This window comes from Entelurus aequoreus, linkage group LG09, assembly GCF_033978785.1.
Source record: "Entelurus aequoreus isolate RoL-2023_Sb linkage group LG09, RoL_Eaeq_v1.1, whole genome shotgun sequence".
Taxonomy (NCBI): domain Eukaryota; kingdom Metazoa; phylum Chordata; class Actinopteri; order Syngnathiformes; family Syngnathidae; genus Entelurus; species Entelurus aequoreus.
Window position 1 is genome coordinate 61,590,335 of NC_084739.1, and position 25,837 is coordinate 61,616,171.

The 25,837-nt window shown below is 38.3% G+C and overlaps 1 protein-coding gene across 2 annotated transcripts in view; it reads right to left on the reverse strand.

The window, feature by feature from the left end:
* The window catches only part of ppp4r3b (protein phosphatase 4, regulatory subunit 3B), a 28,432-nt gene that overhangs the window by 1,385 nt on the left and 1,210 nt on the right, over window positions 1-25,837 (reverse strand). Inside the window, exons 2-15 of one of the 2 annotated variants that reach the window (XM_062059085.1) lie at window positions 24,731-24,786; window positions 20,075-20,173; window positions 17,300-17,923; window positions 15,775-15,852; window positions 13,686-13,802; window positions 13,486-13,602; window positions 13,247-13,378; window positions 13,052-13,154; window positions 12,931-12,972; window positions 10,334-10,492; window positions 10,097-10,266; window positions 9,880-10,019; window positions 5,244-5,392; window positions 5,026-5,153 (exon numbers count right to left, since the gene is read on the reverse strand). In XM_062059085.1, coding sequence (XP_061915069.1) covers window positions 5,026-5,153; window positions 5,244-5,392; window positions 9,880-10,019; window positions 10,097-10,266; window positions 10,334-10,492; window positions 12,931-12,972; window positions 13,052-13,154; window positions 13,247-13,378; window positions 13,486-13,602; window positions 13,686-13,802; window positions 15,775-15,852; window positions 17,300-17,923; window positions 20,075-20,173; window positions 24,731-24,786 — 2,114 coding nt within the window. Of the gene's footprint in view, window positions 1-5,025; window positions 5,157-5,243; window positions 5,393-9,879; window positions 10,020-10,096; window positions 10,267-10,333; window positions 10,493-12,930; window positions 12,973-13,051; window positions 13,155-13,246; window positions 13,379-13,485; window positions 13,603-13,685; window positions 13,803-15,774; window positions 15,853-17,299; window positions 17,924-20,074; window positions 20,174-24,730; window positions 24,787-25,837 lie in introns of both variants that reach the window. The other variant, XM_062059084.1, reaches the window with a different exon arrangement.

Genomic DNA, 25,837 nt, shown 5'->3' on the forward strand with positions numbered 1-25,837 from the left:
TTGGGTACTTAGAAAAGCGCTATATAAATCCCAGGTATTATTATTATTATTATTCCAAAAGACCCCAATGTAGACCTGGATAAAATGTCAAAAATAGTAACAACTAAATATGTTGATTGATATTGAAATCACGATTAACATGATTTATTAACTTGAAAACATGAGTATTTATTGTAACACCAAAACTCAACTTTAAATATAATTCAAAAGAACAACTAATATAAATTAGAAACAAATAAACCCAAAAGGGACAAGCGGTAGGAAATGGATGGATGGATACTTGTGATTTAGGGCTATATAAATAAACATTGATTGATTGATTGATTGATAAACAATTAAAATAATAAGTGCAAACAAAATAAAATAGCAATATGAAAACAAATGTTTTAATTGTATTCTTTTTTACTTCTGATTTTTACCTTTTACACTGCTTTTACCACCATAGAGTATGCTTTTTGTGTCATAAATAACATTTCATAAAATATGTGTTAATTAAATGCAAAAATCGTTACATTTATTGGTGCAATACATTTATTTTGACTAATATTTTAAGACAAAGCATAATCATTTAGTAAATGTATCAATAAATGTTTTAATTACCATTACATTATGCTTTTGTACGGTGCTTTTTAAAAGCTTTTTGTTAGCACAGTCAGACAGCGCTCTTATTGTGAAGGGGCGGGGGTGCTGCTGTTGTGAGCTACACTGAACAAAAATATAAACTTAAGTTTTCACTATGTAAAACACTTGGAGTCACTAGAGAAAAGCACTACATAAATCTAATTCACTTCACTTTGTTTTTGCTCCCATTTATCATGAGTTGAACTCAAAGATCTAAATATTTTGACTTTATACACACAAAAGTCATATTCCTTTCAAATATTGTTCACAAAGCTGTGTTAGTGAGCATTTCTTTTTAGCCAAGATAATCCATCTAGCTCACAGGTGTGGCAGATCAAGATGCTGATAAAACGGCATGATTAATGCAGATTTGTGAACAATATGAGAGGAATAGGTATTTTGTGTATATCGTAAAAGTTTTAGATATTTGAGTTCAACTTAAGACAAATGGTAGCAAAAACAAAATAGTTGCATTTATATTTTTGTTCAGTATATGTGGAGACAACTTGAGGCTGTTTGAATAAAAAAAGTAATCTCAAGTTGCGACTTCTGTCCTGTTTGTACATTAATGTTACATCCATGATGTCGTTCACCACAACACAAGCAGATGAGATGTGTTGTGGGTAGGGATGTCCGATAATGGCTTTTTGCCGATATCCGATATTCCGATATTGTCCAACTCTTTAATTACCGATACCGATATCAACCGATATATGCAGTCGTGGAATTAACACATTATTATGCCTAATTTGGACAACCAGGTATGGTGAAGATAAGGTACTTTTTAAAAAAAATTGTAAAATAAGATAAATAAATTAAAAACATTTTCTTGAATAAAAAAGAAAGTACAACAATATAAAAACAGTTACATAGAAACTAGTAATGAATGAAAATTAGTAAAATTAACTGTTAAAGGTTAGTACTATTAGTGGACCAGCAGCACGCACAATCACGTGTGTTTACGGACTGTATCCCTTGCAGACTGTATTGATATATATTGATATATAATGTAGGAACCAGAATATTAATAACAGAAAGAAACAACCCTTTTGTGTGAATGAGTGTAAATGGGGGAGGGAGGTTTTTTGGGTTGGTGCACTAATTGTAAGTGTATCTTGTGTTATTTATGTTGATTTAATAAAAAAAAAAACGATACCGATAATTAAAAAAACGATACCGATAATTTCCGATATTACATTTTAACGCATATATCGGCCGATAATATCGGCAGGCCGATATTATCGGACATCTCTAGTTGTGGGTGTATGGATTGTTCTTGCTAGCTTTAGCTTCCTAGTTAAGTGGCTGTTGCAAGTGGCCGTCTCCACATTGTTTAGTTCAGGATGGGGCGTTTGAGTGTGTCGGGATGAATGAGCACTACCAGACACATTTTCTCAAACAAATGTTCCTTCTCAAAATGACAACAGTTCACTCACATTCATGCCCATGTCCATGATATTCTGCTTTTAACAGCAGATTCCAATTTATTGGCCAATTCTGTGACTCCGCCCACGGTTACGTCAACACGGAAATCATGACCGTGCTTGATTTGTTGAGTTTAATGATTATTCATTAGGTATATTAGCGCTGTGTCAAATAAAAAGTAGCAACCATGGAGACCCCAAACTTGTAATAGAGATTGTCTTTTTTTCACTCATCCATTTCACCTTTACAAGCTCAAGAATTTGCGTGCACGTTGTGCGGACCATTTAACTTTTTTTTTTCCAATTATATTTCATGATCGTGAGAAGCCAAAATCAAAATTGAGATTAAAATTTGATTAAAAGTCCAGCCCTACCCCAAAGCCAAACAGGACCCTAAACAGTTCTTTAATTTTTCAAAGTGCTACGACAAATTTATGGATTACATTTTTTGGGGTCAAATGATCTGAGCAAAAATATCTAACAATTTATGTTTTTATTCACTTATTATCTTAACACTTTAAAAGTTTTTTTTTTAATGGATGTCAGTTTTTAGTTACCGTATTTTTCGGATTATAAATCGCAGTTTTTTTTCAAAGTTTGGCCGGGGGTGCGATTTATACTCTGGAGCGACGTATCTGTGAAATTATTAACACATTACCGTAAAATATTAAATAATATTTATCTCATTCACGTAAGAGACTAGGCGTATATCAGCAATCGTCACACACACGTCAAACAATAAAAATTTGGCGGGGGGGGGGGGGGGGGGGGTCATGGCAGACGTGCATTGTGAAAAAAAAGATGCTACCTGCTACTACTTCCGTAACTATGAAAATGGATCATTTCAACATTGGCGGTAACTTATAAAAACTGAGAAGGGCTGAACAAAAATGGCACCGAAAAGGAAATCATACACTGCAGGTTACAAGCTGGACGTAGTGAAATATACAGCAGAAAACGGCAAGAGGAAGCGGTGCTTTGTCTACCTTTGGAGTTGGCAGAGTTGTTTAAAAGCGACACAGAGGAAGAAGATTTAATCGGATTTAGCGATTAGGAGTGACAGATTGTTTGGTAAACGTATAGCATGTTCTATATGTTATAGTTATTTGAATGACTCTTACCATAATATGTTCGTTAACATACCAGGCACGTTCTCAGTTGGTTATTTATGCGTCATATAACGTACACTTATTCAGCCTGTTGTTCACTATTCTTTATTTATTTTAAATTGCCTTTCAAATGTCTATTCTTGGTGTTAGGTTTTATCAAATAAATTTCCCCAAAAAAATGAGACTTATACTCCAGTGCGACTTATATAAATTGTTTTTCCTTCATTAAGCATTTTCGGCCGGTGCGACGTATACTCCGGAGCGATTTATAATCCGAAAAATACGGTAGTTTAATTATTTAAAAAAACAACGCATCAAAATGAAATGCATTTATAATATTATCTACAGTTACGCCTGATTTTGACAATTCCCCAGCATCTAAACATTTATGTGTAAAATAACTCATGTTATGCAAATTAATGTACATTTTAAAACAGTGACATCTTTTGAACAAAGGCCCTCTAAAGGGTTAAAATAATAATTTAAGAAAACATTTCATGCGTGATATTTTTTAGGGCCAAAGTTGATTTTGGTAGACAAAAAAGTTTAAAAAAAAAAGATTTCAAAATATTTTAAGAGGGATCTTCATTAGCTTGTCGTATTATTCATTTGCATATCTGACAACAATAAAACATTATGCATCAAAATCAATATTATTACTAATCTTATCTAAAGTTAGGCCTGAGTTTTACACCGTCTCAGCCCCTCAACATTTGCTATATGACAAATACCGTATTTTTCTGACTATAAGTCGCAGTTTTTTTCATAGTTTGGCCGGGGGTGCTACTTATACTCAGGAGCGACTTATGTGTGAAATTATTAACACATTACCGTAAAATATCAAATCTTATTTAGCTCATTCACGTAAGAGACTAGATGTATAAGATTTCATGGGATTTAGCGATTAGGAGTGACAGATTGTTTGGTAAACGTATAGCATGTTCTATATGTTATAGTTATTTGAATGACTCTTACCATAATATGTTACGTTAACATACCAGGCACGTTCTCAGTTGGTTATTTATGCCTCATATAACGTACACTTATTCAGCCTGTTGTTCACTATTCTTTATGTATTTTAAATTGCCTTTCAAATGTCTATTCTTGGTGTTGGGTTTTATCAAATAAATTTCCCTAAAAAATGAGACTTATACTCCAGTGCGACTTATATGTTTTTTTCCTTCTTTATTATGCATTTTCGGCCGGTACGACTTATACTCCGGAGCGACTTATAGTCCGAAAAATACGGTAACTCTTTTTGTCAACTGACACTAATTTAAACCGGTGACATTACCTGATCAAAAGGACTTCAAAAGTGTTACAATTTTATTAACATTACATGTTTTATATTTTTGTTAAGGACTGAAGTTTATTCAATTTGAGCAAAAAAGTGTAACAATGGTTGTAAGTCCTTTTGAAGATCATTCAAATCAAAAGTGGCCAGATTAGAGTGCATGAAAGAGTGGAAAGGAAAATCGTAGCTCTTTGACCACATGGTCCTTTAAATGTGTTGTTACAACACAGCAGCAACAGAACCAATGTCGTAATAGTGGAATGGACAAACTGCCGAGTCAGCATTAATGGCGGTGATGGTTTGATTGTAAACGACAAGAGGAACATGTAGAGGTCCAAGAAGCTGCTGTCTTCCTGTGCATTAAAAAAGACAATCAAAGCGGTTGTCTACAGCTACAACAATTCATGTTTTTGACCCTGTGTTATTTAGAAACCTTGGTAGCAACTATTAGGGACTTTGTGGTTACTTGAAGAGGGGCAGAATTTGAAGAGTTTACGTTACAACTTCTCGGAAATAATTCAATGAGGAAAAACTCTTTTTACCAAAATAAAAACCAGTGAGTGTTGTTTTGGGGTACCTTCACCACAGGAGAGGCGGGCAAAGCGACCGTCTTGACCGAGGATACCGAGCTGTTGTTGGGTGAGGAGGGAGGCGAGGTGGGCGGTAGAGCGGCAGCTTTACCGTTGTTTGCTCCGTTAGCGGCACCTGCTGAGACAAGGCAGCCATCACTCAAGTTGGAAGCTGAGCGATGAACGCTGACGGGCGAGTCTACTCAAAGGCGGCGCTGGGGTTTACCTTTTTTGGCCTCCATGTACTTGCCGTAGCCGTCGGAGTAGTCGTCTTCCATTCGACTCTTGTCCACGGTCTCAGCTTCGTCATCGTCTTCGTCGTCGTTGAACCACAACTCTTCGTCCTCGTCTAAAGATCGAGCGTCTCTACGATATCTGCAAGGGCAAACACGCTTATGTTGACGCTCTTGGGGCTGGCTGACCGAGGTTGACATAAGCAGTTGTCGATATAACCAAAACTAACCACAGACACACAGAGAATGGGCGATAATAAATATTTTCACATGATAATTTTGATATGTACTTTCTACCAAAGCTGCCGTAGTAATTTTGTTAAATGTTTAGACTACAAAGACAAAAAAGCTTTTGTACAAATATTTCTTCTGGTGGCTAAAAATCTTTTGACAAAATTATTATGTGCATTTTGTTAGTTTTTGTGGTAGAATCTGGGTTAAAACGACCACAAGGCTGTACACTTAGCTTTTCCACTAAGAGCGCTAGTGAAACAAAATAAAAAAATACTAGCACAGAAACATTTTTAGAAGCACAGAAAAAAACAACTCAAACAACGTACACATTTGTACTAGGGGTGTAACGGTACACAAAAATGTCTGTTCGGTACTTACCTCGGTTTAGAGCAGACCTGGGCATTCTGCGGCCCGCAGGCCGCATCCGGCCCTTTGTACGTCCCTGTCCGGCCCGCGTGAGGCCAATCATAAATTACAAAATACATTTTAAAAAGTATCTATCTCGAGTGTGCAATACAACGGTGCTGCTTTTGTTTTGAAAAGCGTTATTTGTATTACTTCCGTGTGGACGTATGCTCGTGCGTGATTGTGAGTGAACAGCGGCAATCACAAATTACAAAATACATTTAAAAAAAACATCTATGTCGTGCGTGCAATACAACTGTGCTTTTATTTTGAAAAGTGTTATTTATGGGCGTATGTCCGGGTGTAACCTGTGAGTGAAGGCGCACAGCGACAAGTGATGCCCGGTTATCCCCGAGACGCTAAAAAAAGAAAAGTTGATGACGAATGGCGTGTTTTCAACAAGACATGGACTGCACAGGTTGCTGTGTTTAAAGAAAATAGTGTAACGACCTGCTCAAGTTGATGTTGTGTTCTTGAGTTGCAAAATGAGGAGTGAGGATAGACGTGCGTGTGGAAGGAACGAGATACGTTGAGCTGTGTTAGTATAGGTTGCTCAATAAAAGTTTAAAAAGAACGTCAGACTTGGTGTGCACTTCTTCTGGACGCTACAATTGGTGTCAGAAGTAAAACTTTGTGCATACTGCCGCTGCTTGTGTGCGCATACTGCGCTGCTTGTGCATGTGCTCAGCCTGCTACGTCATCGGGAGGTACGTGCCACCATATTTCCTGGCGACTTTGTCAAGATGGAACAGGAGGGGAAGTACATTGAGTGGGGACTTAAGGTGCCGTGTGAATCCCGGAAGTGAGGAGCTCGCCGCAAAGAGAGAGAGAGAGGAAGGAGAGAGGCAGCGTCACAGGAGGGAGGGATGGAGGGGGGGGGAGAGAGAGAGAGAGAGAGAGAGAGAGAGAGAGAGAGAGAGGCAGTGTCACAGGAGAGAGAGAGAGAGTGAGGAAGGAGAGAGGCAGCGTCTACAGGTGCAGCGCACGCTGCTTGGCATGGGGGAATTCCGCCCTCAATGAAGACTCCCAGGTTTGATTGCAAGGCGAACTGGGAGGCATTTCATCTCACTTCTGACACCAATTGTAGCGTCCAGAAGAAGTGCACACCAAGTCTGATGCTCTTTTTAAACTTCTATTGAGCAACCTATACTAACACAGCTCAACTTATCTCGTTCTTTCCACACGCACGTCTATCCTCACTCCTCATTTCCGCAACAGCAACGCTTCCTCCTTCGCCAATCACCTTACAGGTGTGCTACGTTCACGACAAAGAGGATGCAGGATAAAGTGACAGAAATTGAAATTTTTGCATTGTATTATACATCAGGAAGTGTTGTGTAAGAAAGTGTTAAAAATAAAACCATCAAAAGCCATCTGCTTTTTTTCAAAGATAAGTTAGGTTAAATGAAAATATTATTATTATTATTTATCTTACGGTATATCAAAAATAATTTGAGCAAAATTTAATTGAAATATTGTCGGTGTGGCCCTCCAGCAGTGCTCGAGTTGCTCATGCGGCCCCCGGTAAAAATTAATTGCCCACCCCTGGTTTAGAGGTCACGGTTCGGTTCATTTTCGGTACAGTAAGAAAACAACAAAATATAAATGTTTTGGTTATTTATTTACCAAATTCGTAAACAATGGCTTTATCCTTTTAACATTGGGAACACTATAATAATTCTGCCCACGTTAATCAACATTAAACTGCTTCAAGTTGTTGCTCAGATTAAATAAAATGACAAAACTTTTCTTCTACATATAAAAAGTGCAACATTAAACAGTTTCAAGTCAACTCATCATGCTTCATTTATTACAGCATTTGGGAAGCCTGTAGTTGATTTTTATTATGTAAATGTTATATTTTTATCAACATGTGAAAGCAGGGACCCTGCCATTCAAAACTAGGCTGCTACATTACTAATGATTAATGTAACTATAGCTGAAAATATATTATAATAGCAATAGGAGAGACTACACACACACACCGCAAAATGAGCTAACGTTACGCTAAAAGCTAATTAGCCTTCACCTCAAGCAAGCTGAGCTGCAGTTTAAGTTTCTAGAATGTCAACGAGCTCATAGTGATGTTACTAGTAGTTGACTGGGAGGTGTTTATTATAATTTGGGGAGAGTACACCTCCAAACCGAACCGAAACCCCCGTACCGAAACGGTTCAATACAAATACACGTACCGTTACACCCCTAATGTGCACTCATACATATAAACACAAAGCCACCATAAGGTCTACTGTAACCCTCAATTGAACACAGAACATCCATAAATTGTGCTAGCACTGTCGCTAACACAAGTGTAGGGCTGGGCTATATGGACCAAAGCTCATATTGATACAGTTTGGCTAAATATTGACCTACACTATTTATCCTGATATTTTTGCCGAACAGTTAAGTTGGACAAAGTTAAACCCAAATATGTGTGTCGAGTTGTGGTATTGAAACAAATACTTAGTTTTAAGTGTAGATGCATATTACAAATATTTAAAAGTGTCATATTATGTTTTTGTTTTACACTTAAAACACTTTCTTGTGGTCTACATAACATGTAATGGTGGTTCTTTGGTCAAAATGTTGCATAGATTATGTTTTACAGACCATCTTCAAGCCGTTTTCTGACCGTCTCTTCAGGATGTGCCGTTTTGTGGGCAGGTCTTATTTATGTGCCTCCACTTTAACTGTCTTCTCCCCGTCAGCCATTTTGTAGTTTTTAGCGCTTCCATATGGTGTCTACTGATAAGATACAAGTCAGAACTATACGCTACTTTGTACTAGAAATGGCAACAGTGGAGGATGCATGTGCATGTACGAGCCAATGGGGCTGCACAAAATAATAATCACGATTACTTTTATCAATATTGAAATCACGATTATTAATCACAATTATTTACTGTTACCGTAATTAAAACATTTTATTGCATTTTGTATTTCAAATAGTAAGTGAACTTGGCTTTCATTTCAAAATGAATTTTTTTTTAAATAATTTATTGATGTTACGATTGTCTGTATTTCGGGCAGTCTGCTTTTGTAGCAGTTTGTCGGTGGAGGGGGGTGGCGTGCTCTGTTAGCGACCAGCTCACAGAACGAGCAAACAATGGCGGTTGATGAAAAAAAGGAAAGCGTTGTTAAATGTTTAACATGTCTCAGCAACTCGATAAATTGTTTGGATGTGCACACCAACACAGCTTTGATGTGCAACTCATTGTGGCTTTTGTTGTTGGTTCATCTGCGCAAGCATTTCCGGGTTTCAATAAACGAGCGGGAACGTCAAGAGAACAGCGAGGCGTCTGACTGTTGGTTGTGAACGTGCTTGGTTTAAAATGCAGTTGAGCCTGTTTTTTAAATGTTAATATCGCCGACGTTCACCCTCATTTAATCGTAGCTGCCAAAATCGTGATCATGATTAAAATGTGATTACTTGTGCAGCCCTATGAGCCAGTCTGCCCCACAGCAAGAAGATGGAGAAAAAGAAGGAACTTATTGACTACAGTGGCAGACTCCCACAAAGCTCTTTGTGTAAGTTTCTATTATATATGGAAATATCCGCTAACGTAACTAACAAACATGTCACTATCTAGTCAAATTCCAAACGTCTCGTTAGGAGGAAGTATGAAGTAGGGCAAGATTGTTTTTTGTTTTGTTTTTTTTAATATCTCCGCAATGCCTCCATGGATTGATTTCAAATTTTCGGGACTTATACAAATCCCAAATAAACACCAGCAGGTATCAATAGACTTGTTTGTTTTGCATACAATTTCAATTTTAATTTAACTTATCATTGTTATACATATAATTCACAATTATTCTCTATAAAACGTGTGTTCATATTTTTGGGGTGTTCTGAACAGACTAATTGGATTTACATTATTTCTTATGGGAAAACTTTGGTTTTCGTACAATTTAGTTTTAGCCTGACCTTCTGGAACGGATTATTAATAAAAATAGAAGTTACCACTGAAGTGTAAGAGGTGTACCAACCTCGTGAGTTTCTGACTCTGCCTGTCTTTCTCCTGCTCGTACCGACCCTTCAGGCCCTTGAAGGTCTGCACGTACTCAATGGGTTCAAGTGCTTTGTAGAAGTTGTCCACTATGTGAGCGATGAGGGATTTGACGTCCTCCTGCAACAACAAGATGCCTACAGTCCAACTGTCCAATAACGTTGTTTCATCATTGACCCCTTTTGTCGACTACCCACCACTTTGATGAACTCAAAGAGTTCGATGATGGCCGAGTTGAGGAGGTTGTATCGCGTGCCGTTGTCCAGCAGGGCGTTGATGACCGGCTCAAACAGGTTCCCTTTTATTATGTAGCGGTTGTAGTACTCGTCCTTCAGGCCGATAATCCTGCGCATGAATCGCAGAGCACCTTGGACCCACACACAAACAACTTAGTTAAAATCAAGCTGTGTGTGCATGTGTGTATAGACACTTACAGAGAGCGAGGAAGGTGTGCTTGGAGTTCATGAGCACAAGCACTCTCCTCAGCAGGTCTTTATTCATGATGTAGGTCTTGATGTGGTACGTATGATGCTCCACACAGAAGGTCAGCAGCTCCAGGATCAGAGCCAACAGTTGAGCAGTCTGAAAGTTATCTACCAAGAAAAAACACTAAGTGTAAGTAGTTTTACTGGATTTTACTTAGAAGGTCTCCTAGTATGCGTGTTAAGCCACTCTCCTTATTACAACTGTACACGGCATAGCTAATTATGCAAATTTGACCATTTATAGGGCTCGGTACCATTCACATTTGAATCGTACCATTTCCCAGTAACTGGAAATCTGTATCAGCACTCAACGGTATCAATTTTCAGTACTTTGGTGTGTGTTCATGTAGTAAAAATGTTAATTGTTTAATAATACATATACTTTGTACTTTTAACACATTTACCACTGAGCTGATAACAGCATTGCCCAATTCTATTTCGTTTTCTTACACTTCCAAGTCTTATTTGCGAGTATGCATTGATTTTGTTTTGTCCTAGGTGTGTTGAGTAGTCAGGAAGTAGTCTTTGCCATTACGTGGAAATGAGCCACTCTTGTCTTTTGTTGAGCCCGACTGTGTGTTTATACTGTAGGTATTGTACTTAATACACATTACTTGATTTCAACATGCATCTTGGTTGTAGTTTTGATGACTAAATTTAGAGGTGTGGAAACAGTAGCTATGTAAAACTGCTAATGCTAAATCAGTAGCATGTATTTGGCATCCATCCATCCATCCATTTTCTACCGCTTGTAAATTAGCATCCAGCTAGCTCAATTTGAAAAGTGGAGCCTCACTTTTGTGCGCTTTTTTACTATCAAAGATACTTGCTTTGTTGACATAGACACTTGCAACATGACCTACCAACACACCCGTTTGCCCGCCAATATTTTTAGGCCAGTGCAGAGTCTGCAACCAGATGTGACGTCACTCGCAATCAAGGTATTGGAATATGGTACCATTACGAGAGATGTGAAGTTCGCAAACGAATCGATTATTTTGAACGGCTCTTTTACGTGAATGATGAAAATCGATTTGCAGTTGCGAGCGGTTTGTTCGGGATATATATACACACACACACACACATTAATTAATAGTTTTTTATTTTAATCTAGTTTTTTTAATTGACTTTTCTAGTTCATTGTGCGGAGATACACATTGTTGAAGCGTGCACATACAAGGTAGGGTAGTACAATTTTGTATTCATATTTTCATTATGTCAAATGTCCTAGTTTCTATTCTAGTTTTATACATTTTATATACTCGTTTGTGCATTTGTTCAGTATTGTTAAAATGCTCTACTGAAGCAAAATTCTTCAGAAAAGAGAACATTTAAGAGTCACTGGTGTCAACCCATGGGGATATGGCACCACCTACTGGAATGTTTACAATGAAAACTACAAAATAAAATCAGATAAAATTCCCACCAAAAGATTAATATTTGTGTAAATCTAAATTATTCTGATCCACATCTTATCTTATAACTGCTACCAGTGATTGACACTTAAAAAAAAAAAAAGCTATAACAAGCCAGTCTATAAAAGTAGCAAATTTAGTACACATCTCTCATCATTTAGCCTCTTTTTAGGAGAGCAAATAGCTTTGCCAGAAGGGATGGGTAGCCTTCACATTTGAAACTATTCGGTACCTGCGAATCGATACCGGTACTCGACGGTACCAGTTTTCGGTACTTGTGTGTGTTAATAACTGTTAATTGTTTGATAACAACATTGTATTTATTAATGTATTATTTAAAAATTAGCTGATTATGTTAAATGTGCTTTCCAGTTGTTATATTTTCTTTCTTATAACATTTAAGTCTCATTTGCAATGCAGTTGCACTCCCAAGAAATTAGATGGCAGTACTGTATAGGCTATCTATGGTATGTTGACTAACTTGTAAGTAGATTTTTTTTCAGGAAGTTGAATGTTTTATGTTATTTTGCTTATTACACACTAGCTGTTTGATTGTAACCTTCATCTTAGTTGTGGTATCCATTACCAAATTTGGAGGTGTTAAAATCGCCATGTAAAATCTCAAATGCGAATAATAGCCTGTCTATGGCAAATCCTTTGTAATTTAGCATCAAGCTAACGCATTTTGGAAGCTTGGAGCCTAACATTACAATTGAGGGTTTTCTAACAGGCATAGTTGCTTTGTCGGTGTTAAAAACTGCAACATTACTTAGGAGTTTAGTTGAGTTACCCTGAGCACTGCTTAAGTGCTTTGTTTACATGATCCGACGTTAAGTCTACAACCGGACGTGACAAGTCTGCTGCCAGACGTGGTGCCACGTGCAAAAAAGGTATTGAAATTTGGCACTGCTTGATTTTACGTGAATCGATACAAAGTAGTACAGACGGAATTTGGTCTGTATTTTTATAAAAGTACCGGATTCAGTGCCCATCCCTATTTGCCAGTACATTCCACACAAGTGGAAGTTAATTAGCCTCACGGGATGGACTACATAAGAGACTACCGGTATACATACAAAGACTATATACATATATAAGTTTTATATAATAAAGTTAAGCAAGAGAACTTACCTGGACAAACGGGGTTGATCTTGGTGGATCCCTCTTGTAAATCTTTGAAAGTGGGGGAAAAAAATAAAAAAGTGAAAATTTGTCACATAGGACAACGTAGGACGTCTGCAACCCAGCTCACCCTTTGAGTTTTTGTCCTGAGCCGTGTTTGCCAACAGTGGGGCTGTTAAAACGTGCATGCAGTACTTGTAGAAGAAACTCAGAAACTCAGTCTTTTCCGTTTTCTGAAAACACCAAAAGACATGCAATTGCTGGTAAATGCTGTCAAACACAAATCACACTTCTGGCTTCTCTGCAAGTGTTTAGCTGAGCCTACATTGGTGGAGGCTAGCATGTTCTCAGGGTCGATTAGCGTCCTGAGCAGACCCATCAGCTGGACGGCACCGCCTAACTCGGGGTCAGAGTCGCAAATCATCTGCTTGATCACAACGTTGATGAGTAGGACGTCCTGGGGAAAAACACAGAGTCAGCAGACTGACGCAGCAGCCCAATAGACGCAGTGTGGAATAAATCATGTAAGTCACATGTGGAACATAAGGGTACATCTTTGCTTACATCATCAGTCTGTTGTGGCTCCTGCATGACAAACTCTCGGACCATGGACGGGCTGAATTCCACCAGGTAGGAGAAGATGTCAGTGGCTGCTGCCCTCACCTGCAGGTCATCCATTCCCTGAATGAGACGACACGGCCATCAGTGGTGATTTTACACCATCACCAAATACTGTATATGGAGCGTCAAGACCAGCACCTTACCATGACTATTTCCAGCGCAGGCAGGATGCCGAGATTTGCCAACATTTTGAAGAAGGCGTCCCTGTTTTGAGGCTGCAGCGTTTGCGAGAAAGCGCAAAACTCCTTGACGAAGTTTACCTAAGATGAGAGAACAGCAGCACCATTAAAGCGACCACTAAAAGGCCTCGTTTAGGTCATTTTGAAAAACAGTATTAAGCTGTGAATTTAGGTTTATAATATTGGTGAGGCTTGTATATAATGTTTTGTATTTCCTATGTGACTAGAATGCGAGTGTATGTCATTTTATTTTATATGTTAATAACCGTCACCTCTGTTTTATTTCACGTGTACTCAGTATGACTGTATGTTAGATGGTAAATACCATGTGCAAAATCTGGTACACCAAATGATAAATAACATGACATTTCTCGGTTTTAGCCAACTTGCTGTTTGGGTGAGCGGTGATCACATGACAATTAACTATATCTTTTGTGTGTTGAGGATTCTATAGCTTATGACTAGGGGTGGGCAGACCGATCCAGTTATCTGTATTGTCGATACTAGAGTAGTAATGGCATCAAATAAACACTAGCGGGATGAGATGGATATTTTTTATGGTCTCTTCTAGCTTTACAGATCGGTGTTAACAGATTTGACGCTACCTGTTCGCCTCCACCCGTAAACCCATTATAATGAAACTGTCTGTGAATGCAGCTCGTTTAGGTAAACCTGTACAGTAGTAATTATGGCTCATCACAAGTTAGAGATGCTACCTCAGTAGAAGCATTTAAGTCTCATCTTAAAACTCATTTGTATACTCTAGCCTTTAAATAGACTCCCTTTTTTAGACCAGTTGATCTGCCGTTTCTTTTCTTTTCTTTTCTACTCTGCTCCGGGGTGGACCGCTAGCCTGTCCATCAGATGGGGACATCTCTACGCTGCTGACCCGTCTCCACTCGGGATGGTTCCCGCTGGCCCCACCATGGACTGGACTTTCGCTGATGTGTTGGACTTTCACAATATTATATCAGACCCACTCGACACCGAGGATGTCGTTGTGGCTTGTACAGCCCTTTGAGACACTAGTGATTTAGGGCTATATAAATAAACATTGATTGATTGATTGATTACCAGTGTAAAATGACAAGTGAACATTTCTACCAAGTAATTACTTAGTTGCCATCTGAAAAGAAAAGAAACGGAACAAAAAAAATGACAAGCAACAAATCTAGCTACATTTTCTGATCTGTATTTACCTGGTAACTGAACGATACCAACATTTTTAGTATCGTCCACCTCTAGTTACTACACTACTAAATTACGTAGACGTTAAGAATGTAACAAAATTAAAATGTCCTATCATGGTTATCGTGACCAAATTTGGCAGTTACTATTATCGCGGTACTGCTGAAAGTGTTCAAAAAGTACTTATACACACACTGAAATCTTTTGATCAAGTTTTTTTTTTAATAACTAAAATGAACACACTATTTTTGCATTTTTTGTGTTTCTTATGGTTTAGTGGTAGTGTTTTAGTCTTGATATTCCGTTTTAATGGCTAAGCTTTTATTGGTTTGAAACATAGCACTTTAAGAGTTATTTAAATAAAAAGTGTGTAACAAATCCAACCTATTATTGTTTATTATTTCTGGCGGGCGTTGTGGCGTCCTACTTCGTTCAGCAGTTCTTGAGCGCACCGTAAAAACACCTCCATCTTATATTACTCTGAATATAGATCACTCTGTTCTGAGAGAGCACAGCTTGTAGGTTCAATTTGCTGAATTTAATGTCTTAGTTGCTGACAGCAATGCGTTTATATTAGTTTAGATTGTGGTATGTGGTTTATTAAAAGGGGGAAAAACAAATGTATCTTATTTTCAATTTGAGCTAGCACCAGTCAGTGCACTAGTTTGCCAAAGTGAGGTTATCAATCATGTTTTTTATTTATTTTAAGCAGTAATACTAACCGGCAGGAGTTTTACCCTGGTTATCATTACTACAGTTTATTGCTACATCACAGGTAGAGGTAATATTAAATTGTACTCGTCGTGCAGCAAAGCAAGTGGACATAACCGTACCAGAGAAGTACAGGAGAAAAGTGCAGACTTACAAGTTCTCGTCGTTTACTCTCCTCTGTGGCTTCATCTGTGAGCTGCGCAAAAACTTCTGTGAGGAACTTCTCATCCTCCTGCAGCATAGGATACGTATATGACAGGTGATAAATAAAATCAACACCAAAACAAAGTAATGTGGTAAACCTCCCAACAAGTTCAACGTGAATATGACATCACCATAAACAATTCTTATTTTTCTACTAAAAGCAGGTAGATTTGTCAACAACCAACAAAGAAAACATTTTTACATTCAATTAATAATACATTTACAATTTCACAGCACTCAAACACTTTATACATTCAATACACTTAGGTCCATTAAAACAAAATATTCTTACTGTCCAATTAAATGTATGGTTTCCTTATAATGTGCTATTAAGAAAAACAATGTCTTAAAGAATGGATTCAACTCTAAGACACATGCATTTCACTGGACAGCCATAATATGTCAATTTGGCATTCAATTGGAGCGGATGAAAATAAAATACAGTGAGGTCCCTCAACTCACAAGTAGCCCATATTACAAGTATTTTGAGTTACGGGTTGTCTCTCGGCTAATTGTTATGTTTAGGTTGCAAGCATAAATTTGAGTTAAGAGCCTCCCTACCGCTTGTTGGCATAGCAACTGTCAGAATGAACCCCATAAAATCCCAAACACCCGGTCTTACTTGCTAGCATTAGCTTATAGCTAGAAATCGACATAAGTTTGTTGGAACAAAGAAAGTGAGTGTGAAAAACATTGCTGAGGAGAAGTGTGTGATATTCATTGAATTAAAGACATTTTAGCATTCTTCACTTGACAATTGCTGTTGATTGCCTGCGTTTTGGCACGAGTTGTCTTTTTGCGCTGTGGGTGGGAGTGCCCTACCTATATCGTTGTTGCTCTGCACAATGACAATAAAGGCTATTCTATTCTATTCTAATTAATCAAAACATGACCAAGTGTGTAGCTAGCGAACTTGGTTGCTAGCAGTGTAGCACTGCTGGTCTGCAACATACTGAAGCAAAATGACACCCAAAAACGTTAAAATATTATCTTTACGAAGGACATTTATCCATGAAAGTATGGAGAAGCTGATGATGTGTTCAAAAGAGAAACAGCTGGAAGGAGATACCATATATGTCCACTTTCCAAGGCAAATGCTGTACATTGTTATTATCATTTCATAAAACTACTGTAGCTGTTTTTCCTAGAATATTTCTAAATCTAAAAGTGAGTTTTTCTTTGTACATGTTAAATGTGTGCTGTTTTGGGCAGTCCAAGCACCAATACTTTGATTTCAAATCATTTCATTTGGCGACATTGATTTGAGAAGTTTTGTTTGCGTTATGAGCTGTGTCTTCGAACCAATTTGGCTTGTAAGTTGAGGTACTCTTGCAAACCATGAAACATGGTCAATATTTTTCATAAAATTCCAAACTTAACATTGAACAACAACACTGAAAGGTATAGAATGCATGCAAGGGCAATCATCCTGTCCAAGAAGCAATGGAGGCAGTCAAAAATGTTTGTGTTCATACCTGCAACATACTGACGATCTCCACCTTGTTGAAGAAGATGAAGGAGTTGAGCGTGGACAGGAAGTTCTCTTCAAAGACCGACGGCGTGGGCAGAATGATGTCCTGGATGTACTGCACCCGGTAGGTCTGGTGGATCTTCTGCCGCAGCTCAGAGTCTGTGATGGGGATTACCTCCTTGAACTTTGCTGTCTTGGTCAAGAACTCTCGGTGACGCTTGGGCTGGACCAGCGCCGGATCGTACTCCAGGCAGCCCACCACGTCCATGATGCAGTCGTCGGAGAACATCACCTCAAAGAGCGCGGCTTTATTGAGGAACAGGACGCCCCGGACGATCTCGTAGAGGTGATGGAGGCCTTCCCTGTTGTCCAGGTCCTCGCACACTCTGAAGAGGCCCAGTAGTTTCTTGAGGTAGCCCTCGCTCATGAGGGCCAAGGCCAGCTTTTCCCTGCGAATGGGCGACGACAGCACCGACGTCACGAGGTCAGCTATTTCCTCCAGGCGGCTCAGCTCGCAGGGCGGTAGCTCGACGAGGTGGCTCGTCTCTGGGATCTCCTCAAAACGCTCCTCCTCTGACTCGTCAATGGGGTCCTGGGTGATGTCTAGAGCGGGGTCCTTCCCTTGCACCTAAATAGTCAAAAAAAATAGGTTAGAGTTGGACATTGGTGGAATGACAATATTTTTGTCTAAAACGAAACACATAACTCTCTGCTTCTCAAAGCCAAATCAGTCACTGATAATCAATCAATCAATCAATGTTTATTTATATAGCCCTAAATCACAACTTGTTTGTATTCTCTTTTCTTTAGATTTAACTGTAGTTTGTGCACATCTTTCTTGCAGCTGGCTTTGGGGCAGCTTCTCTAGTCTTCCTAGGCTTTCCAAACACAGTCCCAGCGATGCTGGCGTTTCAGATGGCTGATAAGGTTTGATATGTTGAGGCTCAATGTTTTTTTTCCCACCTCACGGAATGTTTGCAGAACATTTGGTGCAAACAGTACCCAAAATGTCTTCCTCTGAAACAGTGTAGACATCCCACATGATCGACGCCATGTTTGTTTAGACTGAGCTTAGGGGGAAGTTTACGACAGGCTGTTTTACAGCAAGGCACACTGAGAAGGAAAGGAACGCTTGATTTGCTCACCCTAAGTCACCAACAGCACACTACAGATAATCTCGCCTCACTGAAGCATTTTTCTAACCTATTTTTATTGTTATCGGACTTATTGGTAGGATGTCACAGTTCCTAATATCAGCCCGACTTTTATCGTGCACCCCTACTCTTTACTGGCACTATTTAGTACATCTGGTTTTAGTTGGAATTAAAAAACGCACTAATGGCAACCAGACAACCCAAAAACAACAAGAGGCGAACAAGACTTTACTGACATTAATATATGGTGTTTAGGGCTGGGCCATATGGCTAAACACTGTATCATGATGTCATTGTTTTCCCATCGGTGGATACGATAATTATTGATATTTTTATGACTTATAGAAAATAAGGAACAGGAATGTAAACATTTTTATTTCAAATGTAACCTTCCTCTGATTATAATCCCCTCAGCTATCAAGGCAGAAAGGAAAGAAAATGTCAACACAACCATGGAAAACAAATGTAAACAAAATTGTAAAATCCCATTGAACAATTCAGATTGGTTCAAATAAAACCAAACTGAATCTAACAATAACTTTATAAATGAAGCTGAAAAATAAGGAATGTGTGAGACATACTTAATAAAGTGTAACAAAATACTACAACGTGTGAAAATGTAAACAGAGAAACCTGACAAGAACTATTAACTGCAGGTTTAGTGCCAGGAAGTTATGGCAGTGCTCATAAGGTTGGTGTGGTATTACTGGTCTTGGTGGGGACAAGCGCCTTGCATCATTTACAGACCACATTGGTCTGACTACGGTCCATTTTAAAAAATCCAAAAAACTGTCACTGTCGAGGTGACTTTTCCTTTTTTATCCACAAATTCTTAATTTTGTACTTACTCTTCTCACTCAATGCAAATAATCAACCGCGAGACAACAAGATGGGGCAACCAAACTGTTACCTGATTGGCTGTTAGCGTGTCAATCCCACTGATCAGTTAATTTCTTGCATTGCACAGTTACCAGGGAGCGAGTGTCTTTGTTCATGCAACCAACCTTGCTTCGCAACTTCCGCTTTCTTCCGACGAAGAAGCCAAAATGATATCGAACATTTTATCAAACAAATTTTTATTGATATCGATTATGTGTCTATCGTGATATATGATATTGTTAAATCACCCAGTCTTCATGTAGTACAATTACTGATATATTGCTCTTAATAACCTGTGAAATAGCTGTGTGTTAACAGGGGTGAAAGAAAAACAAACAAGTTACATACTGCAAAGTCATTGTCCAGCTTTGTCCAATCCATTTCTTTAACTTTAACGTACTTTTGACTCAAGCAATGCCCATGCATCAATTTCAGCTCACATCGACATTTGTTCATCTAAATTTACTGCAATTTTATCAATCAATCAACAAAGTTTATTCATACAGCCCTTATTCACACATGCCTCAAAGGGCTGCACAAACCACGACAACAACGTTGGCTCTGATCTCGACAAAAATGTGAGATGTCGACACAGGACTAAAAAAACGAAAATACATAAACTTCTGTCAAAATCAGAACTGTTTCAGTTTGTGAACGCACCCTAATCCTGCAGTGTGATGTTTTTCGCCCAACTACTATACATTTATTTTCTTATCCAGAACATTAGTAAGTAACAGTATCTTTACCTGGCAAATCTTCTCCCAGATCTCATCGCAGCCCGCTTTCTCCTGAAAACTCAAAGCCAGGTCATAATTGTCAGCCTCGGACCAGACGATCAGTGTGTCCTGCGTAAACACAAATAATGGAAAAAATTACCTACAAAAGTATGTGCATAGTTTAAAACACTTTACAAGGATTCTTGCACTTCAATTACCAACTTAAACACTCAAACATCAATAGACATGATGCAAATTCACAAACCAGGAATGCAAATGGGAACGAGTGAGGTTCATTTGACAGTTATAAGCAGTTGTACGTTAGAACTCAATTGACTGCTTAAAGCGCGCTTTTCAAACTCATTTTCATTGAGGTCAGCATCACAGTTGTGGCTGCCCTTAGAGGTAACAGTAAATAATATATTTATTTGCCTATGCATTTGATTATTATATACAGTACAGGCCAAAAGTTTGGACACACCTTCTCATTCAATGGGTTATCTTTATTTCCATGACTATTTACATTGTAGATTGTCACTGAAGGCATCAAAACTATGAATGAACACTTGTGGAGTTATGTACTTAACAAAAAAAAAGTGAAATAACTGAAAACATGTTTTATATTCTAATTTCTTCAAAATAGCCACCCGTTGCTCTAAATTACTGTTTTGCACACTCTTGGCATTCTCTCGATGAGCTTCAAAAGGTAGTCACCTGAAAGGGTTTTCACTTCACAGGTGTCATAGTTTTGATGCCTTCAGTGACAATCTACAATGTAAATAGTCATGAAAATAAAGAATACTCATTGAAATGAGAAGGTGTGTCCAAACGTTTGGCCTGTACTGTATATTTTTTACTTAAACTGTAAAAAACAATCTGTAGATTTTACAGTAAAAAAACTCAGTCACCAGAATTGTACTGTAAAATCTAAGATGGTTTTTACAACATATATCTGTAAACAGAAGAACAGTAACAAAGGTTTTTTTTTATTTTGGCAACAGATCTGCCAGTTTACCACAAAAAATGTGGTGTCATTTTTCCATTCAAGGCTGGAATATACTCTTGCGTCACGTCACGTAGAAGTGTTGATTGTGAGAGAAAAAGACGTGTGCATGTGTACTTTGGTGACATCTTCTGGACGCAACAACAACACAATAAGATGAAAAACGACACATTCGGTAATAATTTTTTAGAGCGCACCGAGATATTAAATACACAATACCAGTTTTCTGGCAAATGTTTTATTTCCTACGAACACTCGTGCATTTCAAGCACTAAGTCTGCTCGCCTGTGTTCAAGGATCCTCCTTGGCGAAAACTGACCAATCACAGCTCTGCGTTCTGCGTCGCCAGCAATGCGAACCTAGGATTATTGGGAGGTAAACGTAGGTCTTGCGGGAGGCTACGCAGACTACATGACGCTTTAGAGCAACACAGCGTAAAAACATTAGTAGATTTTACAGTAAACAATAGCTTAGAAGAGTTGTTTTCAATAATTTGCTCTAAAAACCACTGTAAATTATACCGTAAAATCTATTGTCATTTTTACAGTGTAAAAATTGATGGATGACTTGCTTTGAAATCATAAGTCAAGCGAATATTTAAAAAGTGCTGTGGCCACTTGCTCAGTTACATTTTTCAAAGCATAAATATAAAAAGAACCCCACTGGCTAGCTTATGTTACCATTAGAGGTTTTACATTGACAGTACACTTTTTTTTTTTCAACTGTATATTTTTCAGATTACATTTACATTTTAACTTGCTTGAATAAAAAGATTGGTGTCACTCACTCAATCTCGTTAACATGTACGCCAGGGGCATCAAACTCATTTTAGCTCAGGGGCCACACGGAGGAAAATCTGTGCACACGCGGGCCGGACTATAAAAATCATGGCATTAAAACTAAAAAATAAAGACAACTTCAGATTGTTTTCTTTGGCCAAAAATAGAGCAAACACATTCTGAAAATATTACAATAAAAATATAGAAAAAAATACCGGCAGCGGTAAAGTTTAGCTCCATGAAGGAAAGAAGAAAGTGAATGAATGTTTATAACTGAATAAATTTATATATGCATAAAAATGTGTTTTCTTTCGTATTATTTTTTTAAATGAATTAACGTCTATGATAACTATAATAATCCAAAACACAATATAGAATGTGAGATATAACAGGTTAATGCATACATTTATCATTTGTTTTCAAAACAGTTACAAAAAAGTGGGACCCCAAAAATGTACTATGTGACCCCATTTTTATGACTTGATGGGGGTCCCTGGGACCCCATTTTGAAAATTTCTAGAGCCAACACTGATGGGAGTATTGGTGCTTGCAAAACAGCAGCAGGCGGCTGTGGCCTGCGGGCCGGTTCTAATACTAATCAAATATCATCCCTGGGGCCATGGATAAATCATTTGCGTCTCTGCGCGTGCACACATACCAAAACAGTCCGAGAGAAGCAACGAAAAATTATTACGATAGCTGTTATTGAATGTATATTCTAACATAAGCTATCCAGATCGATATCATCTAACAACAACCAAAGCGCAGGTGTTACATACCTATGTAGTTGAGTCTTTACGTCCTGGAAGTAGGGCTGGGCGATATATCGATATACTCGATATATCGCGGGTTTGTCTCTGTGCGATATAGAAAATGACTATATTGTGATATTCGAGTATACGTTCTCACGCAGTTGCTTTTAGCTGCGGGCATTACACTTCAGGCTCTTCTCACTCTTTGTTGTCTCTCCTTCTCACAGAGACATAAAACAACCGCACCTTCTTACATACGTCACATACGTATACGCCCTCGCGGAGCAGAGAGGTAACGGCATGGGTAACGTTAGCTGTGGTGCGAGTGGTAATACGAGAGAAAGAAGGTGCGAATCTGGTAACAAATGAAGGAATAATTAATTCCTAAGAAAAACAGCACGGGGTCCATCGTCTGCCGGTGGTTTGGCTTCAAGTGGGAATATGTCGAACAGACAACCGTAATTTGTCAAGTGTGGGGCAAAAGCGTTGCTACAAAAAGTAGCATTACTGCTAATATGTAGCTTCATTTGAAAAGTCACCTGCTAGAGAATGAAGAGTGCTTACTCCGCATGTCAACATCTCCGTTCGGTGCCACACCAACAAAATGCCGAGGCAACCATTTCCACATCAACACCGTATTAAAAAAATAGTCAACAACAGAAGGAGATAACGTCCGCAGAAACCCACCACATAGTGAAGGACATACACTATTCGATTTACTATTATGTAGCTCATTTTTATTTGACAGTTATTGAAATATATTGTGTGACATCATGCACAAAAGTGCAGTTTATTTGTTCTAAACTATTGTAGTGGCATTCTGTACAAAAAGTGCACTTTAATTTAGTGTTGTTTTGATATGTCATCTTAGTGACATCATTCACAAAAGTGCACTCACAGCTTGTTTTAAAATTTCTCTGACAATCTTGCACTTTGTTTTGAAATGACATGAATGTTTGTGCCACTGCTTAATAACTGTTTAATAAATACATCTTTGGTAAATTGACTTAGTTGTGATTTCCCTCTCTGCATGAAAGTTTAAAATGAGCATACAGTATATTAATGCAGTATGAACAAGAATGTTTTAATGTAGACACATAGAATAATCATACTGCTGTGATTATATGCATCAAGTGTTCATTCAAGGCTAAGGCAAAATATCGAGATATATACCGTGTATCGTGACATGGCCTAAAAATATCGAGATATTAAAAAAAGGCCATATCGCCCAGCCCTACCTGGAAGACGTAAGAGGGCAACACGTGAAATACATTGGCAAGTTAACGCCATCGTGGCATACCGTATTTTTCGGAGTATAAGTCACACCGGCCGAAAATGCATAATAAAGAAGGAAAAAAACATATAAGTCGCACTGGAGTACAAGTCGCATTTTTTGGGGAAATTTATTTGATAAAACCCAACACCAAGAATAGACATTTGAAAGGCAATTTAAAATAAATAAAGAATAGTGAACAACAGGCTGAATAAGTGTATGTTATATGACGCATAAATAACCAACTGAGAACGTGCCTGGTATGTTAACGTAACATATTATGGTAAGAGTCATTCAAATAACTATAACATATAGAACATGCTATACGTTTACCAAACAATCTGTCACTCCTAATCGCTAAATCCAATTAAATCTTATACGTCTAGTCTCTTACGTGACTGAGCTAAATAATATTATTTGATATTTTACGGTAACGTGTTAATAATTTCACACATAAGTCGCTCCTGAGTATAAGTTGCACCCCCGGCCAAACTATGAAAAAACTGTGACTTATAGTCCGAAAAATACGGTATGTGTAAATGATGCAAACAACCCCTTTAAGTAAGTTTTTAATTCATTTTGAAAACTCTTTGGAAAGTATGATAATATAAGTTGCAATTTTGGATATTAATGTTGAAAATGTCATGCAGTAGTAGCAGTGAGTGCACATATTTTTTTTATGTCAAAATGGAAAGAACAAATACACTTAGTAAGAAAAGGTAAGGTAGTTTATTGATGTATATTATGTTGTGGGCCAGATCTGGCCCACCGGCCTTTAAGTTTGACACCTGTGGCTTAAAAGCATCATTTGAATGGTAAATATCGTGAACTAAAACACAGTTTGAACAGGTTGAAATGTCCTATTGTGGCTGCACTTACTTGCTGTTTCTGATATGCAGTATTTGGGCTAATCTTGGACTCCAACAAAAGTGATCCTGAAACAAAATCAACGGGAAAGTTTAGCAGTTAGACTGGGGGAATGAAAACAAAACGTTGAGGACTTTTTGTGCTGTTAATGTTCATCTATTTTGTAAATGATGAGGACAGCATGCGACTGTGAATTGTTCTTGTTTGCGGACGACTCTGCCCTGCTGGTATCAGACAAGGACAAATCTCAGGTGGAGAAAATCCTCAGTGCTGAAGTCTGTAGAACTCGCACCTGGCTCGCTGACAACAGGCTATCCATACACTTGGGTAAAACGGAATTCATCCTGTTTGGGTCCCACATCAACCTTAAGAAAGTCAATGACTTCACTATAAAAGTGGGTGACATTGTTATCACCAGGAAAGATGAGGTCACCTACCTAGGTTCCATTCTAGAGGCTAATCTTTCCTGTGATAAAATGGCAACCAAGGTAATCAAAAATGTCAACCAACGAACGAGATTTCTCTATAGAATCTCCTCTCTGGTCAACAAAAGCACCATGAGGATTCTAGCGGGAACTCTCGTTCAACCCTTTTTCGATTACGCATGCACCTCCTGGTACCCCAGCACCTCCAAAACCCCCAAATCTAGACTCCAAACATCCCAGAACAAGCTAGTCAGATTACTTCTAGACCTCCAACCCAGATCACACCTCACTCCTACCCACTTTTTCAAAGTGGGCTGGCTCAGGGTGGAGGACAGAGTAAAACAACTTGCACTGAACCTAGTCTATAAAATCCGCTGCACCTCCCTGATACCGAAGTACATGTCAAACTACTTCCTTAACGTAAATGACCGCCATAACCACAACACCAGGGGGAGCTCCACTAAACACATTAAACCCAGATTCCGATCTAACAAAGGTCTTAACTCATTCTCTTTCTATGCCACATCAATGTGGAATGCGCTCCCAACAGGTGTAAAAGAAAGGGCATCTCTATCCTCCTTTAAAACCGCAATAAAAGTACACCTCCGGGCAACTTCAACCCTAAACTAACATCCTCCCCGGATTGTTAATAATCAAATGTAAATAATCAAATGTAGATACTTTTTCTTGTGCT